Below are 26,963 nucleotides of genomic sequence, written 5' to 3' on the forward strand. Positions count from 1 at the left end.
GGGTTTTCTAATTATTTTAAAAATATAAATTGAGAGGTGCATTTGTATTCAGCCCCCCAGAGTCAATACATTGTAGGACCAACTTTTGCTGCTATTACTGCTGCAGTCTTTTGGGGTCTGTCTCTATCAGCTTAGAACATCTGGATATTCTTCTTTGCACACTCGCTCTCGCTCAGTGAGATTGGATGGAGATGTCTGTGAACAGCAATTTTCAAGTCTTTACACAGATTCTCAATGGTATTTTGGTCTGCACTGTGACTGGGCCATTCACACACATGAATATGCTTTGATCTGAACCATCCATTGTAGCTCTGGCAGGTGTTTTGGGGTCATTGTCCTGCTGGGAGGTGAACCTACTCCTCAGTCTCAAGTCTTTTGCAGCCTCCAATATAATTTCTTCCAGCATTGCCCCATCCAGAGCTCCATCCATCAGCTCTGACCAGCTTCCCTGTCCCTACTGAAGAACATCATCCACAGAGCATGATTCTGCCACCACCATGTTTGACAGTGGGGATAGTGTTTTCAGGGTGATGTCTAGTTTTAGTTTTCAATGTGTAGTAAAGAGAACTATGGCACTCCAGAAACCGGAGGGTGCTCAGATGGCGCCATCTTTTCAGTGACTTAGTCGTATTACCATTGTGCTTTGTGCCAATTTCAACTCCTCTCACTCTAGCCACTTTGCGCATGTTTGAGAAAGGTTTGATTGACCGAAATGTCACATTTATATACACAGCACTGTATTTTCTGGATTGTATAAAATAAAACTCAAGATTTTCTTTAATGTTGGAGTGCCAGATTCTTTTCTGCATAGTTTTAGTTTTCTGCTACACATAGCGTTTGCATTTAGACCAAAAAGTTCTACATTGATCTCATCTGACCAGAGCACCTTATTTCACATGTTTGCTGTGTCCCATAAATGGCTATTTGCAAACTGCAAATGGGACTTCTTATGGTTTGCTTTCAAAACTAGCTTTCTTTTCACCACTGTTCCATAAAGGACAGATTTGTGGAGTATATGATTAGTTGTCTTGTGAGACAGATTCTCTCACCTGAGTTGTGGATCTCTGCAGATTGTCCAGAGTGACCATGGGCGTCAGGACTGCTTCTCTAATTATTGCACTTCTTGCTTGGGATGTCAGTTTAGATAAATGACTATGTCTTGGTAGGTTGGCAGTTGTGCCATACTCCTTCCATTTTTGAATGATGGATTGAACAGTGCTATGTGAGATGTTCAGAGCTTGGGCTATTTTTGTAATAACCTAACGCTGCTTTACTCTTCTCCACAACTTTATCCCTGACCTGTCTTGTGTGTTCCTTAGTTTTTATGATGTTGTTTGATCCCCAATGTTCTCAAACAAACCTCTGAAGCCTTCACAGAACAGCTATAGTTGTACCAAGAAGAAATTACACACACGTGGACTCAATTTAATAATTATTTAACTTCTGGAGGTGATTGGTCACTGAGGATTTTATTTAGGGGCATTAGACTACAGAGAGCTGAATACAAATGCACCTCACAATTTTCAAATTTCTATTTTTATAATAATAAGAAAACCATGCATCATTTCCTTTACACTTTATAAATACTTGCTACTTTCTGTTTGTATCACATAAAATCCCAATAAAAACATTTAAGTTTATGGGTGCAACATGAAAAAATGTGGAAAAGTTCACTGAGTATGAATATTTTTTTAAGGCAATGCATACGTCATAGAGCATGTCGGAGTTTGTTTTGCTCTCTGAAAACAGGAGACTGGGGACTTGAAGACCCTTCTAGAATGGAGCAAAGGTATACAAAAACCCCATTAACAATTATTGGATCGGAGGCCACACATGCGCACCTACACTTCAATTAGAATGCGGTGGCAAAGTCCTCACCTTAGGGGTCCAGATACTTGATTTAAAGATTGTTGGTAGTTCCATCAGTCAGAGTCCCAGTGATTAGCAAGTTATCACCCTGACACATGATAGGAGAAAATTAGATTTTTTTGGTGGATAACAATTTTAAATAATTATATAATAATCTGAGCTAATATCCATTGAGTAATTCTACTTGATCAATTTTGGATACAGGTGCTCATACCCAGCCTTATGATAGCACATGGATTTATATCTTGGTTGCTGCTGTGCCTATAATCATTTTATGTGCTGTAATCATCATCTTCATCTTAAAGAAAAAAGGTAAGATCCCCTCCCCCTGCAGAGTGATTCAGATAGAATGGAGCTATGATTTTCTTCCTCTTGCAGGGTGATACAGATAGAAGAGAGCTAAGAGTCTTCTCCCCCTGCAGGGTAATACAGATAGGAAGAGCTATGAGTATCCTTCCCCAGCAGGGTCATACAGATAGGAAGAACTATGAGACTTCTCCCTGTGCAGTGTTATACAGATAGGAGGAGCTATGAGACTCCTCCCCCTGCAGTGTGATACAGATAGGAGGAGCTTTGAGACTCCTCCCCCTTTAGCGTGATACAGATAATAGGAGCTCCTCCTCTTGCAGAGTGACAGAATATTGTTTTTTTTCTAGATTATAATGCAAGTATTAATTATTATTATTCTATTTTAATTCTTCTTCTAGGTATTATTTGCCAGAAGCAGAGCAGAAGGTTTGTGTGTTTATAAATATCCTTATGTATTACATTTTTTGCCTAATCATAGATATACACTGCATATAAATAACACAATGATGGGCCACTATTATTTTACAACAAGTGCAGAAAACAACACAAACTATTACAATATTTTCTGTATCATTTATCAATGTTCTATGATGATGGATTTTATCTATGTATGCAGATCTTTGGATAGCTGAAAATTTAGTGTATTTGCTTAATTGGTTTGTAGTAGTACACAAAAAGCAATCAGAATATGAAAGGTTTCACTGTTTAACTTGGTTATGTGAGGTGTATGGGTGAGGGGGGGTATTAAACAGTAAAAATAAGAAAATATATGGATTTTGAATGACCTCAGACTCAGACAGAAAATGGAGCTAAACCTTAACACTACAGAAGAGCGAACGTGTTTGGAAAACATTTGCCAATATCAAAGTCATCACGAACCTTGCACATTCGGATTCGTGTTCGGATTCCTGAGCATTTTCCTCAAAATCAGCAAAAATTGGCCAAAGTTCGGTAAATGATCGAGTTTACACTAATGCTTTTATTAGGACTTTGGCTATGATAGTGGTGCTATATAATGAGTGGGGGCACATGTTTGATAAGGTGTGGGGATGGGGAGAGGTCAGAGGAGTGGCTGACTTATTTCTTTTTAAATAAACTTAATTTGTGGAGTTTCCAGCAGCCAATCATGGCGCAGAAACAATCCACAATGTCCAGACACAAGAGTTTGTGTCATTGGATGCCAAAGTCATGTGTCCCTCTCCATATAAAAAGCGGACTTGATGTTTTGGTGCCACTTTGTCAGTGTAATAGCGCAGAGAGAATGCTCCTGCTGAAAGTAGTCAGATAGCTAAGTGATTTATTGTCAGCAAGTTCAGATAGATATGACCCTGTGTCAAACCAATCTTCAATCATGTAAACCGTTTGTGCTAATAATGTGGTCCAGCCTTCAGTCCACGTTTCACAATCTAAATCATTTCTGCTAATAGTGTGATCAAGACAGCAGTCCACATTTCAGAATCAAATTCCTTTCCACTATCAGTGTGGTCCAGGCTATTTAACATTTCAGAACCTAAATCCTTTTTGATGATAGTGTGTGTTACGGATCCGGGTGATGGAACCTTGGTGCTGCGGTGCAAGGAGGGACCAGAGGGGCGTGACTAAGTATCTACTCGGCCCGACCAAGGTCGCACGGCAGCTCAGTCGACTCCGTGAACTAGGGAGGAACTGAGCAGAGGGACCAGGTGCCACTCTGGGACCGACCTTGTATGAGAGCAGGTGACTCCCACGGGTCAGAAGGCAGGAACTGACCAGTACAGCGGATGAGCACGGCAGGCAGGCTGACGGGTGGTCTGGGTAGCTAAGCAGGCTGAATCGGGTGATAGCCAGACGGGTGCTCTGGGTAAGCAGGCAGGCGGGTACAACTGGTAACTGGCAGGTGCTTCCAGGTAAGCAGGCTGGTGGGCACGGCAGGTAACAGGCAGGTGCTTCCAGGTAAGCAGGCAGGCGGGCAGGGCAGGTAACAGGTGGGTGCTTCCAGGTAAGCAGGCGGGCAGACACGGCAGGTAACAGGCAGGTGCTTCCAGGTAAGCAGGTGGGCAGAGCCCATAGACAGACTGGCGGACTGAACTGTAGGACAGACTGTGGGGCTGGAAAGTAGTCAGACTGGCAGACTGGACTGAAGATCAGACTGGTGGACAGGACTGACTTGCAGAGGACCTGAGGGCTGAAGCAAAGTAAGAATCACAGAGCACCAACCTTGCACGGGCACCTCCATATTGGAGGAGGTGCCTTTTATAGAGAAAGTCCTCCAGCCATTGGCCGGGGACTTTTTAGGAAGGCGCGCGTGGCCCCTTTAAGAGGGAGAGAGCGCGTGCGCGCCCTAAGCACAGAACCAGAGAAGCTGCATGCACCAGCAGCAGCAGCAGGGACACCGGAAGATGCCGGAGCAGGACCACGGTGGTAAGGGGGACGGCATCTCAGCCTGGCAGGGGGCAGAGACGCTGATGCTACAGTGTGGTCCAGACACCAGTCCACATTTCAGAATTTAAATCCTTTCTGCTAATGGTGTGGTCCAGACACACTATCTCAGCAAATAAATACTGGTTGTTAATTTAGTGACATTTGTCTGACTGGTCTGGGCCTAAGATTGTGAAACAGCTGGTTAAAAGAGGGGAAGGGTACATCCAAAATGAGTGGGAAAAAGCGAGGTGTACATAGTGTATGTGGTATGGTTACTGAAAGCTCTACTGAAGAAACACCATTTCGTCCTATCCAAAGAGAACTAGCAACTGTTACTGGATGGGCTACTTGACTCCCTTTATTTGGCAGCTGCACAGCGGTACGCCTGGTGGAGGAAGGCGAGAAGGAGCATGTGCTCCAGTTGATGGCAACCACTGCATCACGTTACCTCTCCTCCTCTTCATCCACCTTAACATCACACATAGTACAATGCTCAGAGGTGGGACCCCAATTACCTTTGTTTACCCCCCCGTGTCACAACTCTCAACTCTCCAACCAAAATAGGGTCCAAGCAGAATCCAGACACTCATCATCAGACGTTAACCCCAGGAGGTGATCCTGATGAGACTCACATACCTGAGGCACACAAGTACTGTACTGTGCTGTCAGGGCTGGAAGAGGAGGAGGGTCACTCTCAGGGCAAGGAGAGCGAGAACAGCGAGGATGATGAGGTTGCTGATCCTACTTGGTGTGAACCCAGAGGCACGTAGCTGAGTAGCTCAGCAGATGAAGTGGAGTAGAAAGACGAGGAGGTTATGTTGCGGCTTTCCGCACAGACAGGGTGTGAGGCAACCATAACAAGCACTGCATCCAAAGCCACAATTCTGGCCATGGCAAGAAGCAGTCGCAGGTCTGTAAATCACAGGAGCAGCATGGGTTGTCTTGCCTGGGCCTTTTTTGAGACTGCAAAGAATGACCAAACTCACGTTATCTGCCAATTTTGAAAAAAATGACTCAGTAGAGGCAAAAATTGCAATATTTTTACTACTGCTTGCATGAACCAGCATATGCTCGATCAATATTTGCATACCAGTCACCATTCTGGTCGCTCTTCTCTGAACTTGCTCCAGTTTGTCTATGTCTTTTTTAAAATGTGGTGCCCAAAACTGTACACAGTATTCCAGATGAGGTCTGACCAAAGAGGAGTAAAGACCGATAATGACTTCACGTGATCTAGACTGTATGCTTCTGTTAATACATCCCAGAATTGTATTTGCCTTTTTTGCTGCTGCATCACACTGTTGACTCATGTTCAGTCTATGATCTATTAGTATACCTAAGTCTTTTTCACATGTACTGTTGCTTAGCTCTATTCCTCCCATTCTGTATATGCTTTTTTCATTTTTATTGCCCAGATGTAGTACTTTGCATTTTTCCCTGTTAAAAACCATTCTGTTGGTTGCTGCCCACTGCTCCAGTTTATTTAGGTCTTTTTGAATCCTCTCTCTCTCTCTTCTCTAGTATTAGCTATCCCTCCTAGCTTTTTGCTGATGACACAAAGCTAGGTGGGATAGCTAATACTAGAGAAGAGAGAGAGAGGATTCAAAAAGACCTAAATAAACTGGAGCAGTGGGCAGCAACCAACAGAATGGTTTTTAACAGGGAAAAATGCAAAGTACTACATCTGGGCAATAAAAATGAAAAAAAGCATATACAGAATGGGAGGAATAGAGCTAAGCAACAGTACATGTGAAAAAGACTTAGGTATACTAATAGATCATAGACTGAACATGAGTCAACAGTGTGATGCAGCAGCAAAAAAGGCAAATACAATTCTGGGATGTATTAACAGAAGCATACAGTCTAGATCACGTGAAGTCATTATCGGTCTTTACTCCTCTTTGGTCAGACCTCATCTGGAATACTGTGTACAGTTTTGGGCACCACATTTTAAAAAAGACATAGACAAACTGGAGCAAGTTCAGAGAAGAGCGACCAGAATGGTGAATGGTCTGCAAACCATGTCCTATGAGGAACGGTTGCAGGATTTGGGAATGTTTAGCTTGCAAAAAAGAAGACTGAGAGGAGACTTAATAGCTGTCTACAAATATGTCAAGGGCTGTCACATTGTAGAAGGATCATCTTTATTCTCATTTGCACAAGGAAAGACTAGAAGCAATGGGATGAAACTAAATGGGAGGAGACACATAATAGATATTAGAAAAAACTTTTTGACAGTTAGGGTGATTAATGAGTGGAACAGGCTGCCACGAGAGGTGGTGAGTTCCCCTTCAATGGACGTCTTCAAACAGAGGCTGGACAGACATCTGTCTGAGATGATTTAGTGAATCCTGCTTTGAGCAGGGGGTTGGACCAGATGACCCAGGAGGTCCCTTCCAACTCTACCATTCTATGATTCTATGATTCTATGAATATGCGTTAGTCTGGGAATCTCACTGCTCTAAAATGTGGACTAGCGGGGCCTCGGCAACCACTGGCTGCCCCATCAACCACATGTGCTGCTTCTTCCTCCTCCATCACTGTGGCAAATGTTCTCACACAGGTCTCCAACCTCAGAACTTCCACTTGTTTACCCACTACAGGTGGGGTGAATGAGAGCCCATCAGCTATTACAGAAGTAGACATGCTTGCTGTTTTTATTTCACTGATTACACCACATATTTCACAATCCATTATAACATCTCCCTTGCACCTCACTCACAGACCAGCAGTTTGTCATGTTCACCCTAATCCATTCTCTCTCAGCACAGCAGCCAGACCTCGGTCCCGCCGCTGTGGTCACAGCTCCCTGACTAGGCACTGGGTGACTTTGGTGGCTGTGGGGGCAGGTGGGGAAGGGGCTGCTCCACAAGTCTTGGAATCCACAAGGCTTGCGGGACATACCTCTGTATGTAACAATTCCTCCACTGCTTCTGCCTCCTCCTAGGGCCTTTACCTGCTCCCTCAACCTCTCCTTGTGTTTAAATTAACATGCTTTGGAGATCACAGTCACACACTCAAGAGTTGTGGACAGCTATCCAGGCCGAGTTTGAGCAATGGCTGTCTCCACTGAACCTGGAACCAGGGAAGGCTGTGTGCGATAAAGTTGCAAACCTAGTGGTGGCCCTATGCTGAGGCAACCTCACACATGTGCTTTGCATGGCTCATGCCCTCACCCTGGTGGTACAGAAATTTCTCAAAAAACTATCCCGGCCTGGATGCACTGCTGCAGAAAGCACTGTCACTGTGTGCTCACTTCCGCCGTTCGCACCCTGTGGGTCTTGACTTGCATCACTACAGTGGCCTATCAGCCTACCAGTTAACCGGTTGATATGCGATGTGCTGACATGGTAGAGTTCCACTTTGCACATGTTGCAGCGACTGTGGCAGAAGCGATGAGCCCTGGAGCAGTATGAAAATATTGCATATCCTAGGCCAACGCAGTACTTATGTGGCACAAATTATGCTAGCGGAGTGGACACAGATGAAGGACTTCGGCACCCTTTTGCACAATTTAGAAATGGCTACTAGAAAAGTTAGCTCTGACAATGCTGTCATCAGAATAAATTTTCCAGTCATCTATATGCTGAAGCACACTTTTAATAGTCTTTGGGTTGGGGTGGTGGTTTCACAGGAAGAGGAGAAAGCAGAGGAGGATGTGGAAAGGATAGCAATATCTCTACGTTCTGGACTGTCGTCGCATATGCGAGTGCCATGGGAGGGTGGATTACAGTGATCAAGGGGGGATCATGGTACCAGACAAACTGTTAGTGAAGGTGCAGGAGCCGAGCAACAAATGGAGGAGGACGAGGAGGAATAGGTGATGGGCGCACAACAGCTAGGAGATGAACAGGATAATGATCCCCTGTCTGTGTCCGTGGTTGGCTAGAGCGGATGGAGGAAGCAACCTTGAGTATTATCACCACCAACACACCATGGACTTGGACCTCATGGAAGCACCTGACACATGAGCGCCGTCTTGCTGCACTATCTGCAACATGATGCTGTATTGTTGGGGTTAGAAATATTGCTGACTACTTAGTTGCCACTCTGTTAGATCCACAGTACTAAATTTTGCCAGATGCTTCCCCGCCAGGAAAGGGACGCATGGTGAAGTATCGAAACACGCTTGTAGACAATCTTAAGAGTGGTTTTGCCCAATAGAGCATTGAGGTACACAGTGTGCATCGCAGTTATAGACTTCCAACCCCAGGAACATTCAGTTGTCAACGCAAAAACATTATCAGCAGCAGCAGTGTGAGGGACTGAAGCAATTTCTGTAAATCATTTCACACATTTTTTTTAGACCAGCCCGTGCATCAGCAGAACAGAGTACAAGTCTGACACGTAGTGAACGACTGGAGATCATGGTGCAAGAGCATCTAGAGCTCAATATCAATGCCATCAGGGGGGGGTTGAAATTTTTGCATTTTGGTCTTCAAAAATGGAAGAGTGGATTGAGCTCGTCTGTCATGCCTTTGAGGTTTTCCCATGCCCGGCAGTCAGTGTTCTCTCAAAATGTGTCTTCAGCGCTGCTAGTGTTGTCCTGATGGATAAGCACAGCCGGCTGTCTTCTGAAAGTGTAGACCACCTAACTTTCATCAAGATGAACAAGTCATGGATCTCTAATGACTTTTTCACCCCAATTGCAGATTGTGCAATGGGCGATGGTGTAGTTTTCAGTGTGCTGCATTGATCTTTTGTCGTGATCTGTGCCTGCTGTTGCTACCGCTGCTGATGTTACTAACAATTTTTTTTAAATGTAGAGACTCCAAGTTGGGTTTCCATCTGGAGGGTTGCCTATAGTGGAAGGGGTATCAGTGCCCCATCATTCTATTTCTACTTTTGGGAAATTGATGCCACTTTAGAGGTGGGTGGCAATAATTTTTGGAAATGTGGAGACCCCAAGTTGGGTCTCCATCTGGTGGGTTGCTTGTAGTGGAAGGGGTGTCAGAGCCTCATTATACTATTTCTACTCTTGGGAAATTTATGTGGTGTGCGGCAGTAATTTTTTGCCTGTAGCAATATGGCTCCCAGACCGGTAGGCCTGCACTTTCTCTCAGTAAACTCCCTGTGTTACAATCCTTACATTTTTATATCAATAGTAGTCTACGAAACTGATATTTGTGACGCCTAAGTGTGGCTGAGCAGAAAAGCATGAGCCGTTGCATGAAATATCAGGGCTCCCAGCCCAGCAGACCTACACTGATCCCTCACCAACCTCGTCTTAATTTAAAGCAAAATTCAAAGCTGTAAATGCTGGCCCAGATGCTAATTCCTCATGCTTGGCCCATGGCTGACTGCTGCTGTGCCATTATAAAAAGTATACTGTGGGTCAATTGATCAGTCAACTACCTGTTACTATTCTTAAATTTTTCTACCAATAATAATCTATGAATCTGATTTTTCTGCCATCTGAGTGTGGCTGAGCATAAAAGCATGTTGAGCTGTTGCATGTGGTATCAGGGCTCCCAGCACAGCAGACCTACACCGATTCCTCACCCACCTCATCTTAATTTGAAGTTAAATTCAAAGCTGTAAATGCTGGCCCAGACTCTGATACCTCATGCATGGCCCATGGCTGACTGCTGCTGTGCTATTATAAAATTTTGACTGTGGGTAAATTGATGCCATTAGTGTTCTGCCCCTAATTGGAGCTGTTTTGGCAGTTTTTGGGTCCCACTGAACGTGTTGGCTATGCATTTGGTTTTGCCTCCCATTAAATTCAATGGGGTTCCGAAATGTTCGGCGACCATCGGGAAGTTCGGCGATCGTAACCAGACTGAACCTTGAAAGGTTTGCTCATCTATACTTATCACAGCTGTGCATTAATAGATCAAATATAAAAGCTATATTGAATTTAAAAGTTGGAGCAATTCTGTAAAAATGCAAATTTCATAATGGCTTAACTTTTTCCATAAAATTCAGTTAGCATCAAGGTAATTCGACCAGAATGAAAATGTATTATTATGCTCTGGAATTTCTTCCAATCCCAGAGCATAAAAAAGATTAAAAAAAAAATTATACTCACCCGGCCCTCACCTGTCTTGCCTTGCAGTCCATCTATGGTTTACTTCTTCAGTCTATCTTCAGCATTTTTTATCACCCGCACAGATTAGGCTCCAAAATGTCTTATTGTTAATGTAAAAGAAGCCAAAGATGGCATGGTGAAGTCCAGATCGAAGAAGCTGTCTGAAGTGAAGCCATACAGGGGGATAAGTGAGGCCAGGTTGAATATACATAAACCTGTTTTTAACTCTTTCCCGGCCCTTTATAATCCAGCATGATCATGGCGGGCCATTTGCCATTTTGTTGGTTTCATTCTAAGAAAATTCCAAAACTTTCAGTTTTTTAAAAACATTTTTGGCACATTCAGTTTGCTGGAATAAATTTGCTCATGTGTAGCAGGTAATCATTACTCAGTAATGGTCAATCATGGAGGAGTTTAAAGAACTCTTCTGTTTTCAATAGCTTAACAATGCATCTTTTTTTCAGGGAAGACAATAATCATCTGACCTCAGAAATTGCATTAGGAGGAAAGAACACTCCTAAAAACAGTGAGTTTCTCTGCATAAAACACCTAAGACATTTCTCCTGTTCCAATAAAATAAGATTTTACTTTTATTTCCATTTTCTTTCTAGTGCAAACGCCGAGAGCATCCTCCAGTGCTCCTCCACCACCACAAGAGGTGAGATTTATGACAGCTTCATGAGTTATTCCTTTTCAATTCTCTTGATAATGATATAAAGGATTTGGTCAACTTGTCCAGATTGTAGCCCTGGATGTTCATGTACTGTATGTTCAAAGGATTCTCCACTTGGGGAGCACAATGCAACTTTTTTCACTGTTTAGGTTGGCTTATAGATAAAAATATGTTGTTGACCTAATTCATTCAAATTTTAATGTTATGGACCAACTAGTCCTCCATACACAATAGATAGCAGTTGATCAAATAATCATTTCGCCAACAGCTATCTCTCCCGACTTCCCCATCAATAAGAACATTCAGTTCCACCAAAGGCTTTAATGTTCTTTATGAGAGTTTCACTGCCAGCCTCCGACAGCAACTTATCTCCCGAAGAAAAAAGTATTGGCCATTGGAAATCTGATATGCCAAATCCTTCTCTGTCTAAACGTCATATGTCATGGGAGAGTCAGGAGGCCCCAATAAACAGTAGACTGTCAGTCAATCTTGCACATTTGGGTTTGGATGACTTTCTAATGTATATGGAAGACTTTACTGTCTGTGATGACATGAAGGCCATCTTGTGATCCTCAGAAAGAGATTAAGTCCATATAATTAGAGGCAAGTGGATCTGATGAGGTTCAAATTCTCCAAAGTGGGCAGATTTAACCGGAAAATCTGATGCAGCAAATTTTCTTCAAATTGAAAATCCCTTATTATGTGGTCGTCAATTGCCATTTTTCCTTAATTCGTGCATTGTCGATTACAAATAATTTCTTTCTGGATAATTAGGATTTTTGCAAAATTTGAGTGAAAAATTAATTTCCACTCAAATATATTTGTCCAAGTCTATAATAAAATTATGTTTCCTAGAAAAGTAAAATCAGATGTCTAAACAAGTATTGGGCCTACAATTATTTCATAACTATGGTCAACCTTCATACCGGGAAGTAGTACCATAATGTGCTGACCACATGCAAGTTCACATGCAAGAACTACATTAGCTCCACTCACCTCACTCTGTACACGTAGAGAACTATATGACTGGACTCAGAAATGTTATACAGTCAGCACCCAAGTCTATCTCCTGAAAACAAAGCAGTCGAACCCCTTTAGATAATGCTGTCAATTGTGTCATATAAGAAGTTGGAAAATGGCGGAGAGGTATACTTTTTGACATCTTTTTTCCCCTACGACATTTGCACTGACTGACTGCAGGGTGCCAATGGCAATGTCAGTGTCTGTCATGTTTCACTCTTAGGCAGATTAATAAAAATAGAAAAAAACAATAAAACATATTTAAAAAAGAATAAATAATTTCATTCAGAAATAAAAATAATTCACATTTCGTATGTCAACATGCCTACTAATCTGAACTAGTAATATCACAATATTTATCCAATATTGTAAAAAAAATTGAAGTGACAGATTTGCTGTTTTTTTAGTCAGAATTTCATTTGATCACAATTCAAGAGATCAGAAAGTCATATGGATCCCAAAAATGATAATGATAAAAACATATAGCAAAAAATAAACCCTTACACAGCAATGTCAACCAAAATTAAAAAATGGATACGGTGACACAAACCAATTATAAAGTTATTTTGATTATTTTTCAAGAAGCAAAGTAGGATAAAGTTAACATGTTATTGTTGCTGTAAACTACTTTAAATTAAAAAAATAAATAAAAATAAAATGTTTGAATTTTTTCCCCCACATATTGTCTAGCAAATAACAAGCCGTCGTACAAAAAATCAAAAGGTTATAGCTTTTTAATGGCAAAGAGGAAACTTTTAAGTAATAAATGTGCCCACTGACACTCTGTCACCAAACGCTCTGTATAAACCTGGCGCTGGCCATTAAGAAGTTTTCGAATTTTACGGGAGCCACATTTTTGTTTAAGGAAAGTTTTCATTTATGGATTTAGTCCTGATAGGGGCCACCCATAGTCATTGCAACAATAGTCATTGGAGCAGAATCATCAATGCTTTTACTCCACAACACTGGTGCTAAAGCTTTGAAAAGTCACAATTTGTTTGCTCAGCAAGGAGTTTGGGAAACATTTTGCAACTTTTGGCAGTTTCCAAAATTTTTGAAGCAACTCCCCAGAAATGGGAAGGGGAGACACCCGGGTGGGACACTGGGGTGTTGGGAAAGAGCCACGATGGCCACTCCAACCCTTGCAATTTATTAAAAAATGCTTATTTTTTTGCCAAAAATGCTACTCCAGTCCCTGCCTAGAGTAGCATTTCTGCTGAGACACATGAAGGCGCACATCACAGAGAATTGCCAAAATCGTTAAGAAATGCACACACTCATTGTACTTCAATAAACCCTTCTTTAAAACTGGAATGTGCTAGGCTAATCTTAATGAATCAGCCCCATTGTCCCTAAACATCTCTTTCAAGGCAGGCAAAGAGATATAATGGATGCAGACACTTTAATCCTCTCTTTTTCTCTTCACATTGTAGGACTCTGCAGGAATCCTCTACGCACATTTAAACGTGTCCTCCTTGCAGGAAAAAACAAGGAGTAGAAGTAAGGAGAGTAAGCCAGACAATGATTCTCTCGTTGTATATGCTGCTGTCAAGACCTCTGGTGCTCATCAAGATATATATTCATCTATCAATGGGTGAAATATGAAAGAACAACTGAATTATACAGTAACCAATCTAAAAGAAATTTGGGATAAAGTGAATAGGTCAACTACAAAAAAATCTGCCAAATTTGTTCCAGCTTTGGTGATGAGTTCTTGAGGCTCCTGGTCCTTGGCATTAACCTCAACCATTTTGTTTTTAAAGAATTCATCAATCAAATATTTAGCATGTAGACTGTATTTTATCCTTAGCCTAAGACTAGTAAGAAGGGGCCACTACCATCACCAAATCAGTACATAAATGGGTGCATTATGAAGAACCATTACTCCCCAGCATCAAGCCCGCTGTCTTGGGGTCATTTTTGATTCTTCCCTTCACTCCTCACATCAAATCACTCGCTTGTTCATGTCATCTACACCTCAAAAACATCTCAAGAATCAGGACATTTCTCACCTTTGACTCGGCAAAAACTCTTACTGTAGCTCTTATTCATTCTCGTCTCGACTATTGCAACTCTCTACTAATCGGTCTCCCTCTTACTAAACTCTCCCCTCTCCAATCCGTCCTTAATGCAGCAGCAAGGATCATATTCCTCGCCAACCGCTACACCGATGCCTCTTTCCTGTGCCAGTCATTGCAATGGTTACCCATCCAATATAGAGTTTAATTTAAACTTATCATGCTTACCTACAAAGCGCTCCATGCTTCAGTACCCCCCTACATCTCCTCCCTTGTCTCAGTCTACCACCCTACATGTGCCCTCCGTTCTGCCAATGACTTAAAACTAAAATCCTCCATAACCCGAACATCCCACTCCCGTCTCCAAGATTTCTTGCATGCTGCGCCAATTCTTTGGAATGTACTACTCAGGACAGTTTGATTAATTCCCAATACCCACAGTTTCAAGCGGACTCTAAAAACCCATTTCTTTAGACTGGCGTATCGCCTAAACACACTATCTGTCCGTCCCAGTTTTCCCCCATATTAAAATCTTCAATTTCATGTTCATACCATCCATGTACTTAATAGCCTCGGTCAGGACTGTACAGAGACTGCCTGGCGACCAGTCCATGTATTATTATTTATCCTATTTAGTATATCAAGGCTGCATTATACAATATATGTATACTTTACCTTTTGTGTCTCCCCCATTTCTTCATAAACTGTAAGCTTGCGAGTAGGGCCCTCACTCCTTTTGATTTGAGATATGCTTATTCTGTATTGTCTGTATAAGTCTCCCCTAAAATTGTAAAGTGCTACAGAATATGTTGGCGCTATAAAAATAAAAAAATATTATTATTATATTATTATAAGAACTGTTGGACTGTAAAAGTCCTACATACTATCTTGCACAGGGTCCCTTTTCTGTCTCTGTCAGATCCTAGTCTGAGAACAAAGTAAATATTAAAAGGTCTGTTTATATTTTGAAGCTTATATTCATGATTGTATTAGGACATTCTAAGTTATATAATAGAGGGAAGCGTGATGAGAAGATTCCTCAGCAAATAAGTCAGAATAGAGGACAACTATGAAGAGCATCTTTGCAGGACCAAGCGAGGCCATGCATCACATAGACAGTCCAATGACTACAAAAGTTTCTACAAACATTATGTAATACTTAATTATACCTCTGGAGACATTGCAGGGAAATTGTACATTTGCCTTCTTATCTTCCCCATTGACTACCTCTAATTGCTTTTGAGCTCCTCCAACTGGAAACCTTATATTCAGATTGTTATTGAAGGACCAGTGTAACAAAAGATGAATTGTCAAAATTGATTGAAGGACCAGTCTAACAAAAACATGGATTGTCAAAATTGATAACTCTTTTTAGGATTTATTGAATCCATCAGAACATCACGTAGCTAAATGGCTATAATAGAGCAATGAAAGACTTCATGAACAGTCTAGCGACCATAGTTTGCCACCATGAAAGCGGTGGAACAGTTGATCAATCCATGCTCCTTTCTTGAAGAATCTACCAACACTTTCTCCTTAGTAGAGCCAATAGAGCACTGCATCTAGTGTAAATTCTTATTATTACTCATGTTTTTCATTAGGAGATAATGATATTAGAACCAGATCTCTGAGAGATCTTCTTGGAAGTTTTTCAAATCGTACGGCCAATCTAGAAACTCAAAAAGCAACAGTCATGATTTTATTTGGACATTATGTTCTTGTCATCAGCCTTTTACAAAAAGCATGAATGGATGATACCATGAAATACACAAGGTCCATCTCCTGAAGGTTCCTCCAATGTATGTGTAAATCTTGTATATATAAAATTGACCGGACATCTATAAAACATTGCACGCCAGGTTCCATGCTATTTTTTCTTAACAATCAAGCAGACTAGAGGCATCCTTTTTTAAAAGGGACCTCCAGTTTGCAGTCCATACTTTTGCTCTATTTACTCAACTTAAGCAGCAATTATCTGATAATTTTGTCAATTTCATTGGTGAGTGGAGGAATGGATAATAGAGGGTTATTTCTAATTATGCTATACTTAGGTGGAAATAAGACGAAAAACTTGGCATTCAAGATAACTCAATAGATTTTGAGAATTTAATAGTAGTAAAAGTTGTACAAAAAAATGTTTTGGTCATGTAAACCCTTCCTCAGTGAACAGAAATTTCCATAGTGGACATGAATGAGAGGTGCAGTGTCCAGCTTCTATATAAACCACTGTGTGGTATCTTATAACAAGAGTGATGGCGGTGGGAACACGGTGTCCGCCGCTGGTTCCAAATGACGTCGTGTTCCTACCGCCATCACCCTTGCACTGCACCTCTCATTCATGTCCACTACCAAAATTTCTGTACACTCAGGAAGGTCTTACATGACCGAAAAGTTTGTTTTTTTACTACTTTTTCTACTATTAAATTCTCAAAATCTATTGAGTCATCTTGAGTGTCATGTTTTTTGTCTTATTGCTCTGGGGCTGGACCTTACTTTTGCACCGATCTGCCACAAGAGTGTGGTAACCTACCATAAATACTTAGTTGGAAAGACATCAATCTTCTTTGGACCGAACCCCATGTGATCTTGGATTACCGTTTGCTAATACACAATGATCAATCAATACAAACAGAGCTGCAGGGCATGGCCTAGTTGTTCCATCAAAATATCAGTAGATACTCTGATGGGCTCATATCATAACATGAATCGACAACAAAGGTCCAGTAGGCAATAAAAATCTTGCTGTTATATGTGATTGCATTTTTTGGCCCCTGATGAAGCCACAACTTTAGTGGTGATACGCATGAGATATTTACCTCTATCTGGTTGCTTTATTTATTTTTAGGTTGCCACAACTTTTTCTAGTTGGACTATTCATTGACCCTTTTGACTGTGCTGGCAGTATGTTGCTTTGAGCCATATATTTTGTGTGCTTTTTGCAAATACATATATTTTTGGATTATATTCCATTTATTATATTATCTGGGTATTTTTTTTGTAATTTCAGCATTCATTATACAGGTTGCTTATTCTTTATTTTTTTGTTTATAGTGGTTTCCCATTTAACACAGTGACAGATGGGTGAAATTAAAGATTTATTTATTGGCTTTATGTCTAGTTATTTCATATAGGTTTTTTAAATGTTTTTTAAATGTGTATTTTTGATTTATATGTCAATAAATATTAATATTAGTAGGCAATCTCTTCGTTGTACATACCTCTTCTTTTTTTTTAAATTCCTATTTATTGTTTGTGTATTGATTGCGACACAGATCTGGATGGTGGAAATGCAAGTGATCTATATAGACTGATTGTGGGTCCTTAGAAGCATTTCCCACAATTTTCTAATTTCCCTTTGTTTAAAGAACAATTTGTAATAAAACAGGATGTAACCTTACCAGTCTGTGACTCCAATTGAGTTGTATTGTCATCTAAGGTTCTCTGAATTCTCAATAATTGGAAACTTTTTGAAACATTGAATAAATAAAGATGGCACTGATAAAACAAACACAGAAATGTAAGAGGAGTAAGAAGGTGAAAGGAGAAGAATGGAGAAAAAAGATGAAGAATAATGGGGAAAATATATATCCTGGGCATTTAACAAACCTACATACCAGAACAATACTGATGGCTGTTAATGCAAATTTCTGTCCATGTGTGTACCTGTCTGGTAACATAGTATCGTAGGGTTACTGCATGGCTTTCCTGTGAAAAAGATGGCTGCTGGAGGAGGATCCTATGACCAGACCAGCCAATCAGCCTTGTCCCATTGAAAACCTCACATGATAAAATGGCTTTTCTATTGTAAGAAACGAAACAGATTGGCAGGGCTGGTCATATTTTTGTCAGAGGTCACAGGCTCAGCTACCTTGGACAGACTTGGCACGAGCCACTCGGTCAGGCAAACTCTAGAGAAATCCTGACCACCCTTTACAAGGTCTTAAGACGAGGTCCAGTGGATTGCTTCAACAGAAATGCTGCTGTCCAGAAGAGTAGGATGCAGATGCAGGGAAAGTCCAGTAGGAACCAGATGCAGGGAAGGTCGTCAAGCAGGGTCTAAGCCGAGAAGTCACATCAAAGACAAAGTCAAGAGACAAGCGGGTAGTCAAAATTTAAGCCAGAAAATGTGAAATACAAATAAGTGCACAGGAATCAAGTCAGAGTGACCAGACCTAGCTGAACTAACTAATATCCAGCTGCTATATTCAGTCTGCTGGGGTTTATATAGAAGGGAGCCCGCCCTAGGCCCTCAGCAGAGAGCTAATTACCTACCAGCTCACTGCAGAAAAACACAATGGAATAGGAAAGGGGGAACTGGTCTCAGAATCTGAAACACCCACACACTACTGGCGTCCAGCAGTGAACCTCGTGTTACTGCAGCGCCCCCTAGCTACCAAGCCAAGGGATATAGCAGTATGTTCTGACTCGGATGTCACAATATTCTCCTCCACTAGCAGCCATTGTATGGAAAGGAGATTTGTGCCCTCAAGCCATCTGAGAAAATAAAGATAAAGTGGACAGCCTCGTTAACTCTTTCACACGTCCTGATATTTACTGTTCAAATGTGGAAAAATTCCTCCAGGCCATCAATAGGAATTTGGTGAATTTTTCCACTGTTTCGTACTATAAACAGGTGTAAGTCACTAATTTTCCTATTCATATTCCCTACCAAACTAAAAGTAAGACAGAGGCTTTGTTCCCCTTTAAGTGGGCTGAAAAGGGAATTTCATATCTAGGTTACATCTACTCATCTATTGGTACAGGAGAATTTTGACACCATATACAACTCACTTAGAATGGAACTGGAAAGATACTCGATGATCGCCCTATGATGAAGACCTAGGATAAATGATTTTAAAATGACCTTAGTTCCCAAATTATTATATTTATTAAGATGCATTCCCATAAAAATTCCCAGTAAGGAGAATAACAAATTTCAAGTATCAATTGAGAAATTTATATGGGTGATGAAAAAACAAAGAGTCTCCAAAATGTATTTCATATTCTTTTAGTTTGGGTGGTATTGGAGTTCCGGATGTCTTGGCCTATTATAAAGCAGCTGTTCTTAACTCAACGAAGGATTGGTGGCTGGAAGAAGGTTCTCATAGATGGATGCAAATTGAATCCTTTTATGCTAACGGTGGTTCTATGAGGAGAACTCTTGAAATTGAATATCTAAAGCCAACATTTTTTTTTTTTCTCCTTGTTTACCAACTATGGTGGCAACTATATATGCTTGGAACAACTGGGCTAGAAGGAATCTGTTTATTTCACTGGCAAATATTTCCATTAGGTCTATAGAATTTCATATCCATTATCTAAATCTAGCATTATGGCATAAGAGTGAAATGAATACATTAGCAGATATATTCGATAAATTAGTTCTTATGCCATATGATGTTATTAGAAATAAGTATTGTTGGAGCAAAAGTTGTTTTAATCAATATTTGCAAATTAGACATTTCCTACCATCATGTTTCCTAGATAAAGGAAACACTAGAGGTCCACTTCAAAAATTTTTAAACAATGTAAACTCCACAATTAAAGGAATGTCTTTAAACTACAAAATGTTGAATAGTCCACTAGAGGAGGGGAAACTGCCGGATATGCTAAAGTGGGAAACGGATCTAGATATATCAGTACCAATTCAGAATTGGCATAATGCAATTGCCTGGATACAGAAAACACCAAGATACATTAATGATCTTGAACAACTGAAGAAGAGCCATATGAGATGGTATCTCTTTCCGTCTAAATTATCCAATTGTAGGCCAAGTTATTCGCATAAATGTTGAAAGGAATGTCAGCAAGTCAGTACATTATGCCATGTATGATGGTTTTGTCGTAAGATAGGACCCTTTTGGTCTTTGGTTTTCGGGTTGATCTCTGGTTTAATAGGGGTTCAACTAGCACCAAATCCAGCTCCAGCTGTGTTAAATATTGGAAAAGATACAATTCCACATAAGTTCTGATGGATACAGATTCTGATTTCAGCTAGACAATGCATAGCACTGAAATGGAAATCTTCTCTCATTCCCACGATGGTAGATTTGATTGGGAAAATTAACAGCTATTATCATTATGAATATATACTAGCATTCTCACAACAAATTAGAAAGAAAATTATGGATTGATAGAAATTGTGGACTCTGTCCCCGTGGGCCATTTCTATTAACACATGATTCTTTAAGTAAATTTATGCTGTCTCATAATGTTATATGTTGTGCTAAATGTTGCACTCCTTTTATTATTTTGAAATATTGAACTTTTTCTCTTTCAAAAAGGAATTATATGTTTATGTTTTATGTTCTATGTATACTTAAGGGTGATGTATTTAAATTTTGAGGTTGTAAAAATTGGAAAAATGTAATAGAGAATATGGATAAAAAAAACCCAAAAAAACAAGGTCATTTACATGAGGAGTTTTTGTTGTGTATCGCGTTTCGGGGTTGGTCCAAATCCTTCCTCAAATATTGTTTCTATGGAGGGAGTTGAATCGGCTGTGAGGCGCGTGGTGCTCTGGACTCTATTCATTTATCTGACTTTTCAAATCTTTCATCCACTGGCTACGCCAAGAAAAAAAAACAGTACCGGAGATATCCGTGTCCGTGTGTGGCAACTGTGTGCCGCCCGTGTGCAGCATCAATATCTTACATAGCGGCATCATGGAATCAGTCTTACAGTTAGTGCTGTTCCCCGGCGCCGGGTGTTGAAGGAATCTCTCATTGTTGTCCCCTGCCGGTGTTGAGATTAGCGTGACAATGTTGAGAATTGTATTCAGCCCCCGCTGTCTGCAAGTGTAAAAATAAGAATAAAATAAAAAACACATTATATTCACTTTTACACCTAATTCCCTGATGCCATTGTCTCCTGTAAACAAACCAAAAATAAAAAATAACAATATTACTCACCTGTCCGAAGATGAAATAATCCTGTGTCCCACGCTATAATCCATCTCTCCGACATTTCTTCACCAGCATGTCCGGTGGTTTGAGGCAACCGCACACTCTGAAGAGCAGAGGAAAATGACTCACTGCAGCGAGGTGGCCCCTAAACTTCTCACGGTGAAATTCTCATCGTGAACTGTGCTGAGCTCAGTGGGTCTGCTCGCTGCATCGAGATGGATATTAGAAGAGATGCCTATCTGTACTGGAAGAAATGGATGAAGGAGAGAAAGGACCCAAAGCAGTGTTGTTGGCTATGCGAGGTAGGGTCACTGGCAGTGGTTGTAGCACTCTAAGCCAGGTCATATATCGAGGTGGGAAAAAGTTGGGTAAGTGGCAAAGAGCTCAGACCATTTCACATGCAAAGGCAACTGTCAGCGGAATATGGGATGACTATGATCATGATGATGATTCTGTGGTGAACAAGAACTGGGAATCAGACAGATTTTCTGAAGAGGTGATGTAATCAAAGAAATAGATTGTTGGTCTTGACAATACACCATGCAAGCCATCCCCTGGAGCACAATATATTTGTTCTGCTTTCAGCTCAGGAGCACGTGATGTTGTGACTGTTGTTGGTGGAGGGTCAACAATGACTGAAAGATTTTGTGGTGGTGGTGATTGATTCCTATGTGCCGGCATCTCGTATGAAATTTTTTTTCCCACGAGGACCAATCTATTGCAATGTGTAGGTTGTGCTGTTGAAAAATAAGCCGTGTACATCCTGGCATATATAAACTAAGAACTGCATCACTCCATCCGTACATAAAATGGCATAACTAGCCCAGATGGGGAAAGTAAACTGACCAGCTAGACGAGCAAGGCTCAAACTGTCCTCCTTCTCGCAATCTTGTTTCTGATAACCAGTCTGCACCCATAAGTGGTGCCTTATTGTTGTCATCGGCCCCATCATCGTCTTCATATACCTCTTTCTGCCCACTTCCTCCTCTATATACATTGCATCATCAGTTCTTCTTTTTTGTACTCAAGAAATAAGCAATAAGTTATTCAAATACGTGGAAGCCATTACCTCTTCACCTTCAAAAGTGCTGGGTACACCTGTTTTAGCTCCCTAATTAAATGGATAATTTATAGACGTCTTGTGAAAAATCTATTGCGTCTTCATTTAACAAAAAAAAGCTTTTGAAATTCCTCAAATAAGGTTAATAGTTTCTTCTGTTTTCACTATCTGTTTAGAAACACCAGAAAAGTAGGCATCTGCCCACCAAAAAGAGAAACTTTTTGGACAATTTCTACAATTTAAGCAACATAAAAAGTCTGATATTGTGTGTTATTAAATAGCCTTTAATTTAACACGGTTTACTATCCATTGAGGTGGGTTGAAGTCATTTGGACATTAGTAAACCTGTGTTTTCATTAAAAAAATTAAATTTGATTTGATAGCGTCCTATGAGACCTCTTAATATTATATATCTATTAGAGGCAATCGTAAGGGCAATTAAAGTCTTTTTCAGCATTGTAATTTGATTTTTTTTTTTTTTTTTAAAAAGTTGAGCCCGGTGAATTTGAATTTGAAATAGTTTGATCATCTCTTATGGATGGTGTAAACATCAAAAGGAAAATCACATTTTTCCTTTTTGTTCAGAAGTACAATTACTCTTTCATAAAATAGACTTCACATAGCTATGTCAAATAAAGATTAAAAAAAAAATTTCCTGCAAAGTAAATGCATCAATGAGAAAATGTAGTTGACCATTAAGACTTAAAAAGGCTTGGTCATTAACCCCTTTCTGACTTATGACATACATGTACATCACATGTCAGTTGTGGGTACGTATATTGAGCGGGCTCAGGAGCTGAGTCTGCACCATATACTGTAAAGCAGATGCAATCTGTGTGATAAAGTTGCTTCGGCTCCTAACAGCAGCGATTTTGGCTTAGTTCTTATCACTGCTCCTAACTTTTAAAGAGCTTTTGCAAACTTTTTGACTTCAGAATTTAGGATAAGTTCTCCTCCAGACCCCTCATGAGATGCTGATGGTGCTGATGGTTTGCCACGGAAAATAGGAGCCTGATTAAGATTCCCTTGGCTGTCATGTTGACACTCCTGTAAATCCCAGAGAGCCAAAGGGAAATTGTGACTTTAACTATATTTTGCAATATAGTTGCATTGCCAACTAAGGAACAAGCAATCAGATGATTGAAGGAGACTATATAAAACAAGTAAAAAAGTCTTAAAATCATGGACACATCAATGATTTTCACATACAAGAAAATTTATCCAAGTTTCATCAGTGTTTTGATCAGTTTCATCAGATTTTCTCTGATGAGAAAAAAATAAATGTTTTTCTACCGTCTATTCTCTATGACATCCAAGCGCTGTCTGATTTTTCACAGATGTCTCAGTGATTTTACATGGACCGCTTGGTCAACAAAAAATCATGATGGACATGTGAGCAACCTATAGACCTTAATATGTAAGCATGCTAGCTGTAAAAACACTGATAGCACTCGTATGGGAAAAATTGACTTGTGAATGAGCCCTTACTCAATTACTACCCCTTAAAAGTTCAATCGATGAAAATATAACATTATTTAACTCATACAGTAAATTCTGCTAAGAAGAAAATATAAAAATCCCAAATTTGCTAATTTTCAGTCACTGCAACTTCAACAACAAAAAAATGCAATAAAAAGTGATCAAAAAATCGTATGTATCCAAAATGGTTTGAGTAAGAACAGCAGTAAAAGTAAAAAATGTTATGCTTCTTCGGAAATGAGAGGAGAAAATGAAGTCATAAAAATGAAAATTGGTAGCTGGAAGGAGTTAATGTGTCTTCCGTGTTTGCTGTGAGAAATTGAGGAACCTCGGAGTGACTTTTCTGCTTTTTTCTTTTTAGTGATTTGACTTTCGTTCTCATTTAGAAAGTAAAAAGTTTATAGTTTTATCAACAGTTACAGAAAATGGTCTTTCTAAATACTCCCTGCTCTTCGAAGAGCGAGACTAAGGAGCTTGTTTCCCTTAATTTCATTGCCAAGCACAGGAAAAACCTCAGAAGAACCGCCCAAGAAGGAAATAAAGATGGTTGATCTGTTGCCCTCTTCTGGTGAAAGGACTGCATTGACAACACATCTTTATTTCATTAATTACAGTAGACAGAATTTAATGTAACAATGAAAAACCTACAACACATTGGACGGGATTTCACCATAGCATAAAGATAAAAATATACAAGTCTAAGCCAAATAAAGTGTCCATTGGCTGGCAACTTCCGGATCAGGATGACCAACACTGCTGGACCAAATATTTGGACAGATTAGAGTTGAGCAAATTGATTCTAAACAAATCAAATTCGTTTAGAATTGTTTTTAATATTATTTGTGAAATCAGGTGAAGCTGAAATTTGATTAATTTCACATTAACCCAGAAAAATGGTGTCTGGCCGCCATTTTGATGGATATTGAGGGGCCGGAAGGTGTTACAATTATATTAAATTCTTATACTCACTGTATCTTTGCTTTCTCTGCACTGGTCTCACTGTCAGTACCTGCTCCATCCTCTGATTGGCACCTCATCTATTTCCAACAGGTCTGACGGCAGGATCTGCTACTGCTGACTTCTGCCCTATCATGCCATATTGGGTGCGGAGAACATCAATGACGGGCAGCACATTCCATGCAACCATATGTGGTTTGTCAGCAGTGACAGCTCTCGATGGATAAACAAGAGGAAAAAGAAAAAGGGAGGAGATAGATATAGAGGGGGCCAAGGGTATATGAATATCAGAGTTTAATATTTTTAACCCCTTCCAATCAGATTCAATTTGATATGAATCTAATTTTCCCTATGAATTGAGCAATTCTGCTTGAATCCATTTTTTTTAGATGAACACATTTTTTTTTAACCAATCTATCTATTACAGCTTAGCAAATTTCGTTGAAGACCTCAATATCTCATGATTCAAATTCAATACATTTGTGCTACCTGCTAGCAAAACAGGCTGCAATTCAAATAACAGCCATGAGGTGGCTACATATAGACACCTATGGCACAAATAACTCCCAATAAAATATAGTAAAATTATATGTATATTTTTTGTTTTGTTTTGTCTGTTGATAGGCACGGCAATCATCTTGGGTATTTTTGAAGCAGGTCTGCCAAAATAGGTGGAGTGGAGCAGTAGCTAGGGTGGGATGTGATATGGATACTCCCCGTCCATCAATTTAAGCGAATGTGGCAACATTTCTTATGCCAGAAATACTACTCTAGTCCCCAATTGGAGTAACATTTCTGGTGAGATGCAACAGAGGTAGGCGCATGCCACTTAAAAGATGCGCTAAATTCATTAAGTGACACATGCCTATTCATGAATTCAGAACATCATACTCCAGTGAGTCCTTCATTAAGACTGGCATGTGCAACACCAGTCTAATTTAATCTTCTCCTATGTTTTTCCTTTCCAATCTTGAATTGGATGGTGGCTTTGGGCATAGCTTGGTTGTAGCTTGTAGCTTGGCATGAGGACCGGGTTACTATCTGTAGTAGGCATGTGCTGTAGACACATGACTCAGTTACTGTAGTGTAAAATGTCATCACTTTAGTATATGAAGTGTGAAGAAAACCCACAGCATGTTGGGATATTCTGGTTCTTGCTGGATCACATACATGTGTAGTAGAATATGGTTATGTCAGCTTCTGACAACATGTGTAATGTCACAGCATTTGTTCTTGATTAACCCAGACATGTTTTTCGGTGGGTCAAGAGACATAGGCCATTGTTCGTATGAGCCTGAATGTTGACTCTTGAATTGATGTTTGCTGCAGCTTATTGTTCTGCTATCCTTAAAAGACAAACTATGCAGATTGATTAAATACTAGAACAATGAGAGATGACCTCCTCCCACTTTCCCCCAAACCTGTGTATAATGGCCTGAAGGACAGCTGTAATCTATAAAAGGGGGATATGCTTCTGTTTCTACACATATTCTATAGGACACCAGCTTAAGAGACCATGGTCGCAGCTGGAGTAATACAGATCTTCTCTATTGACCATCACTGAACCCTCAAATATTTTTGGAGAATCCAGGTTGGAACAATTAAGTCAGCTGGCCACATACCTCACTGCACTTGGTCAACTTCCTAAGCTTGCCGCTACCTCCTCTCTGTGGGTGCCCGCCAAAAGCGGGGTGCCACCTGTGTGGCAGTAGTTGGCCCTGGGTGCCCCGAAGTTGTAGCTATTTTAATTCCGGTGAGCAAGTGGAAGAGTGAGACTTTGTCATTTGCACCATCTAGTGTACTTGCTGGTACTGTTCTACGGTATATGTTACTGTCTGTTGGTGGTTCAATAAAGTAGCACCCCATTGTGTTACCCCCACCCTGTATTGTCTGAGTAGTATTCTGCCACAGAGAAGGAGAATGGGCGTTCAGTGGGATGAGCCCTGGTCCATACGGTCTTTTTAAAGACAGCCGGGCAAGCGGACAAGAGCACCCAAGACCTTCGTATCTCAGTCATATTTCCTTGTTTCACCAACATTCTTTCTACTTTGTTAGGTAAATAATACTTGGGGTGGGGCGCTGAACACTCAGGCATTGTTATACTCCATTTTGTATCTCTGTCTCCCAGCCAGTGACTTCCAGAACCTCAAGAACGTCCATTCTATGAATTACTTTAAGATCCATATGGTAAAGTAATGCAAAAAAACAGAAAGCACATTGTCACACGGCATATTCTGCAGAT

At 40.3% G+C, this 26,963-nt stretch overlaps 1 protein-coding gene across 2 annotated transcripts in view; it reads left to right on the top strand.

Annotated features, from left to right (window-relative positions):
* Positions 1–16,405, top strand: part of LOC141167145 (sialic acid-binding Ig-like lectin 12) — a 46,708-nt gene extending 30,303 nt beyond the window's left edge. For both annotated transcript variants that reach the window (XM_073654530.1, XM_073654531.1), the window contains exons 5-9: positions 2,074–2,181; positions 2,577–2,604; positions 11,074–11,135; positions 11,221–11,267; positions 13,736–16,405. In XM_073654530.1, the coding sequence (XP_073510631.1) occupies positions 2,074–2,181; positions 2,577–2,604; positions 11,074–11,135; positions 11,221–11,267; positions 13,736–13,900 (410 nt within the window). In that variant the 3' untranslated portion in view covers positions 13,901–16,405. The remainder of the gene's footprint in view (positions 1–2,073; positions 2,182–2,576; positions 2,605–11,073; positions 11,136–11,220; positions 11,268–13,735) is intronic.
* Positions 16,406–26,963: the final 10,558 nt, after the last annotated feature.

Source organism: Phyllobates terribilis, unplaced genomic scaffold, assembly GCF_046119375.1.
Source record: "Phyllobates terribilis strain yellow unplaced genomic scaffold, ASM4611937v1 Scaffold_11__3_contigs__length_659146591, whole genome shotgun sequence".
Lineage (NCBI taxonomy): Eukaryota > Metazoa > Chordata > Amphibia > Anura > Dendrobatidae > Phyllobates > Phyllobates terribilis.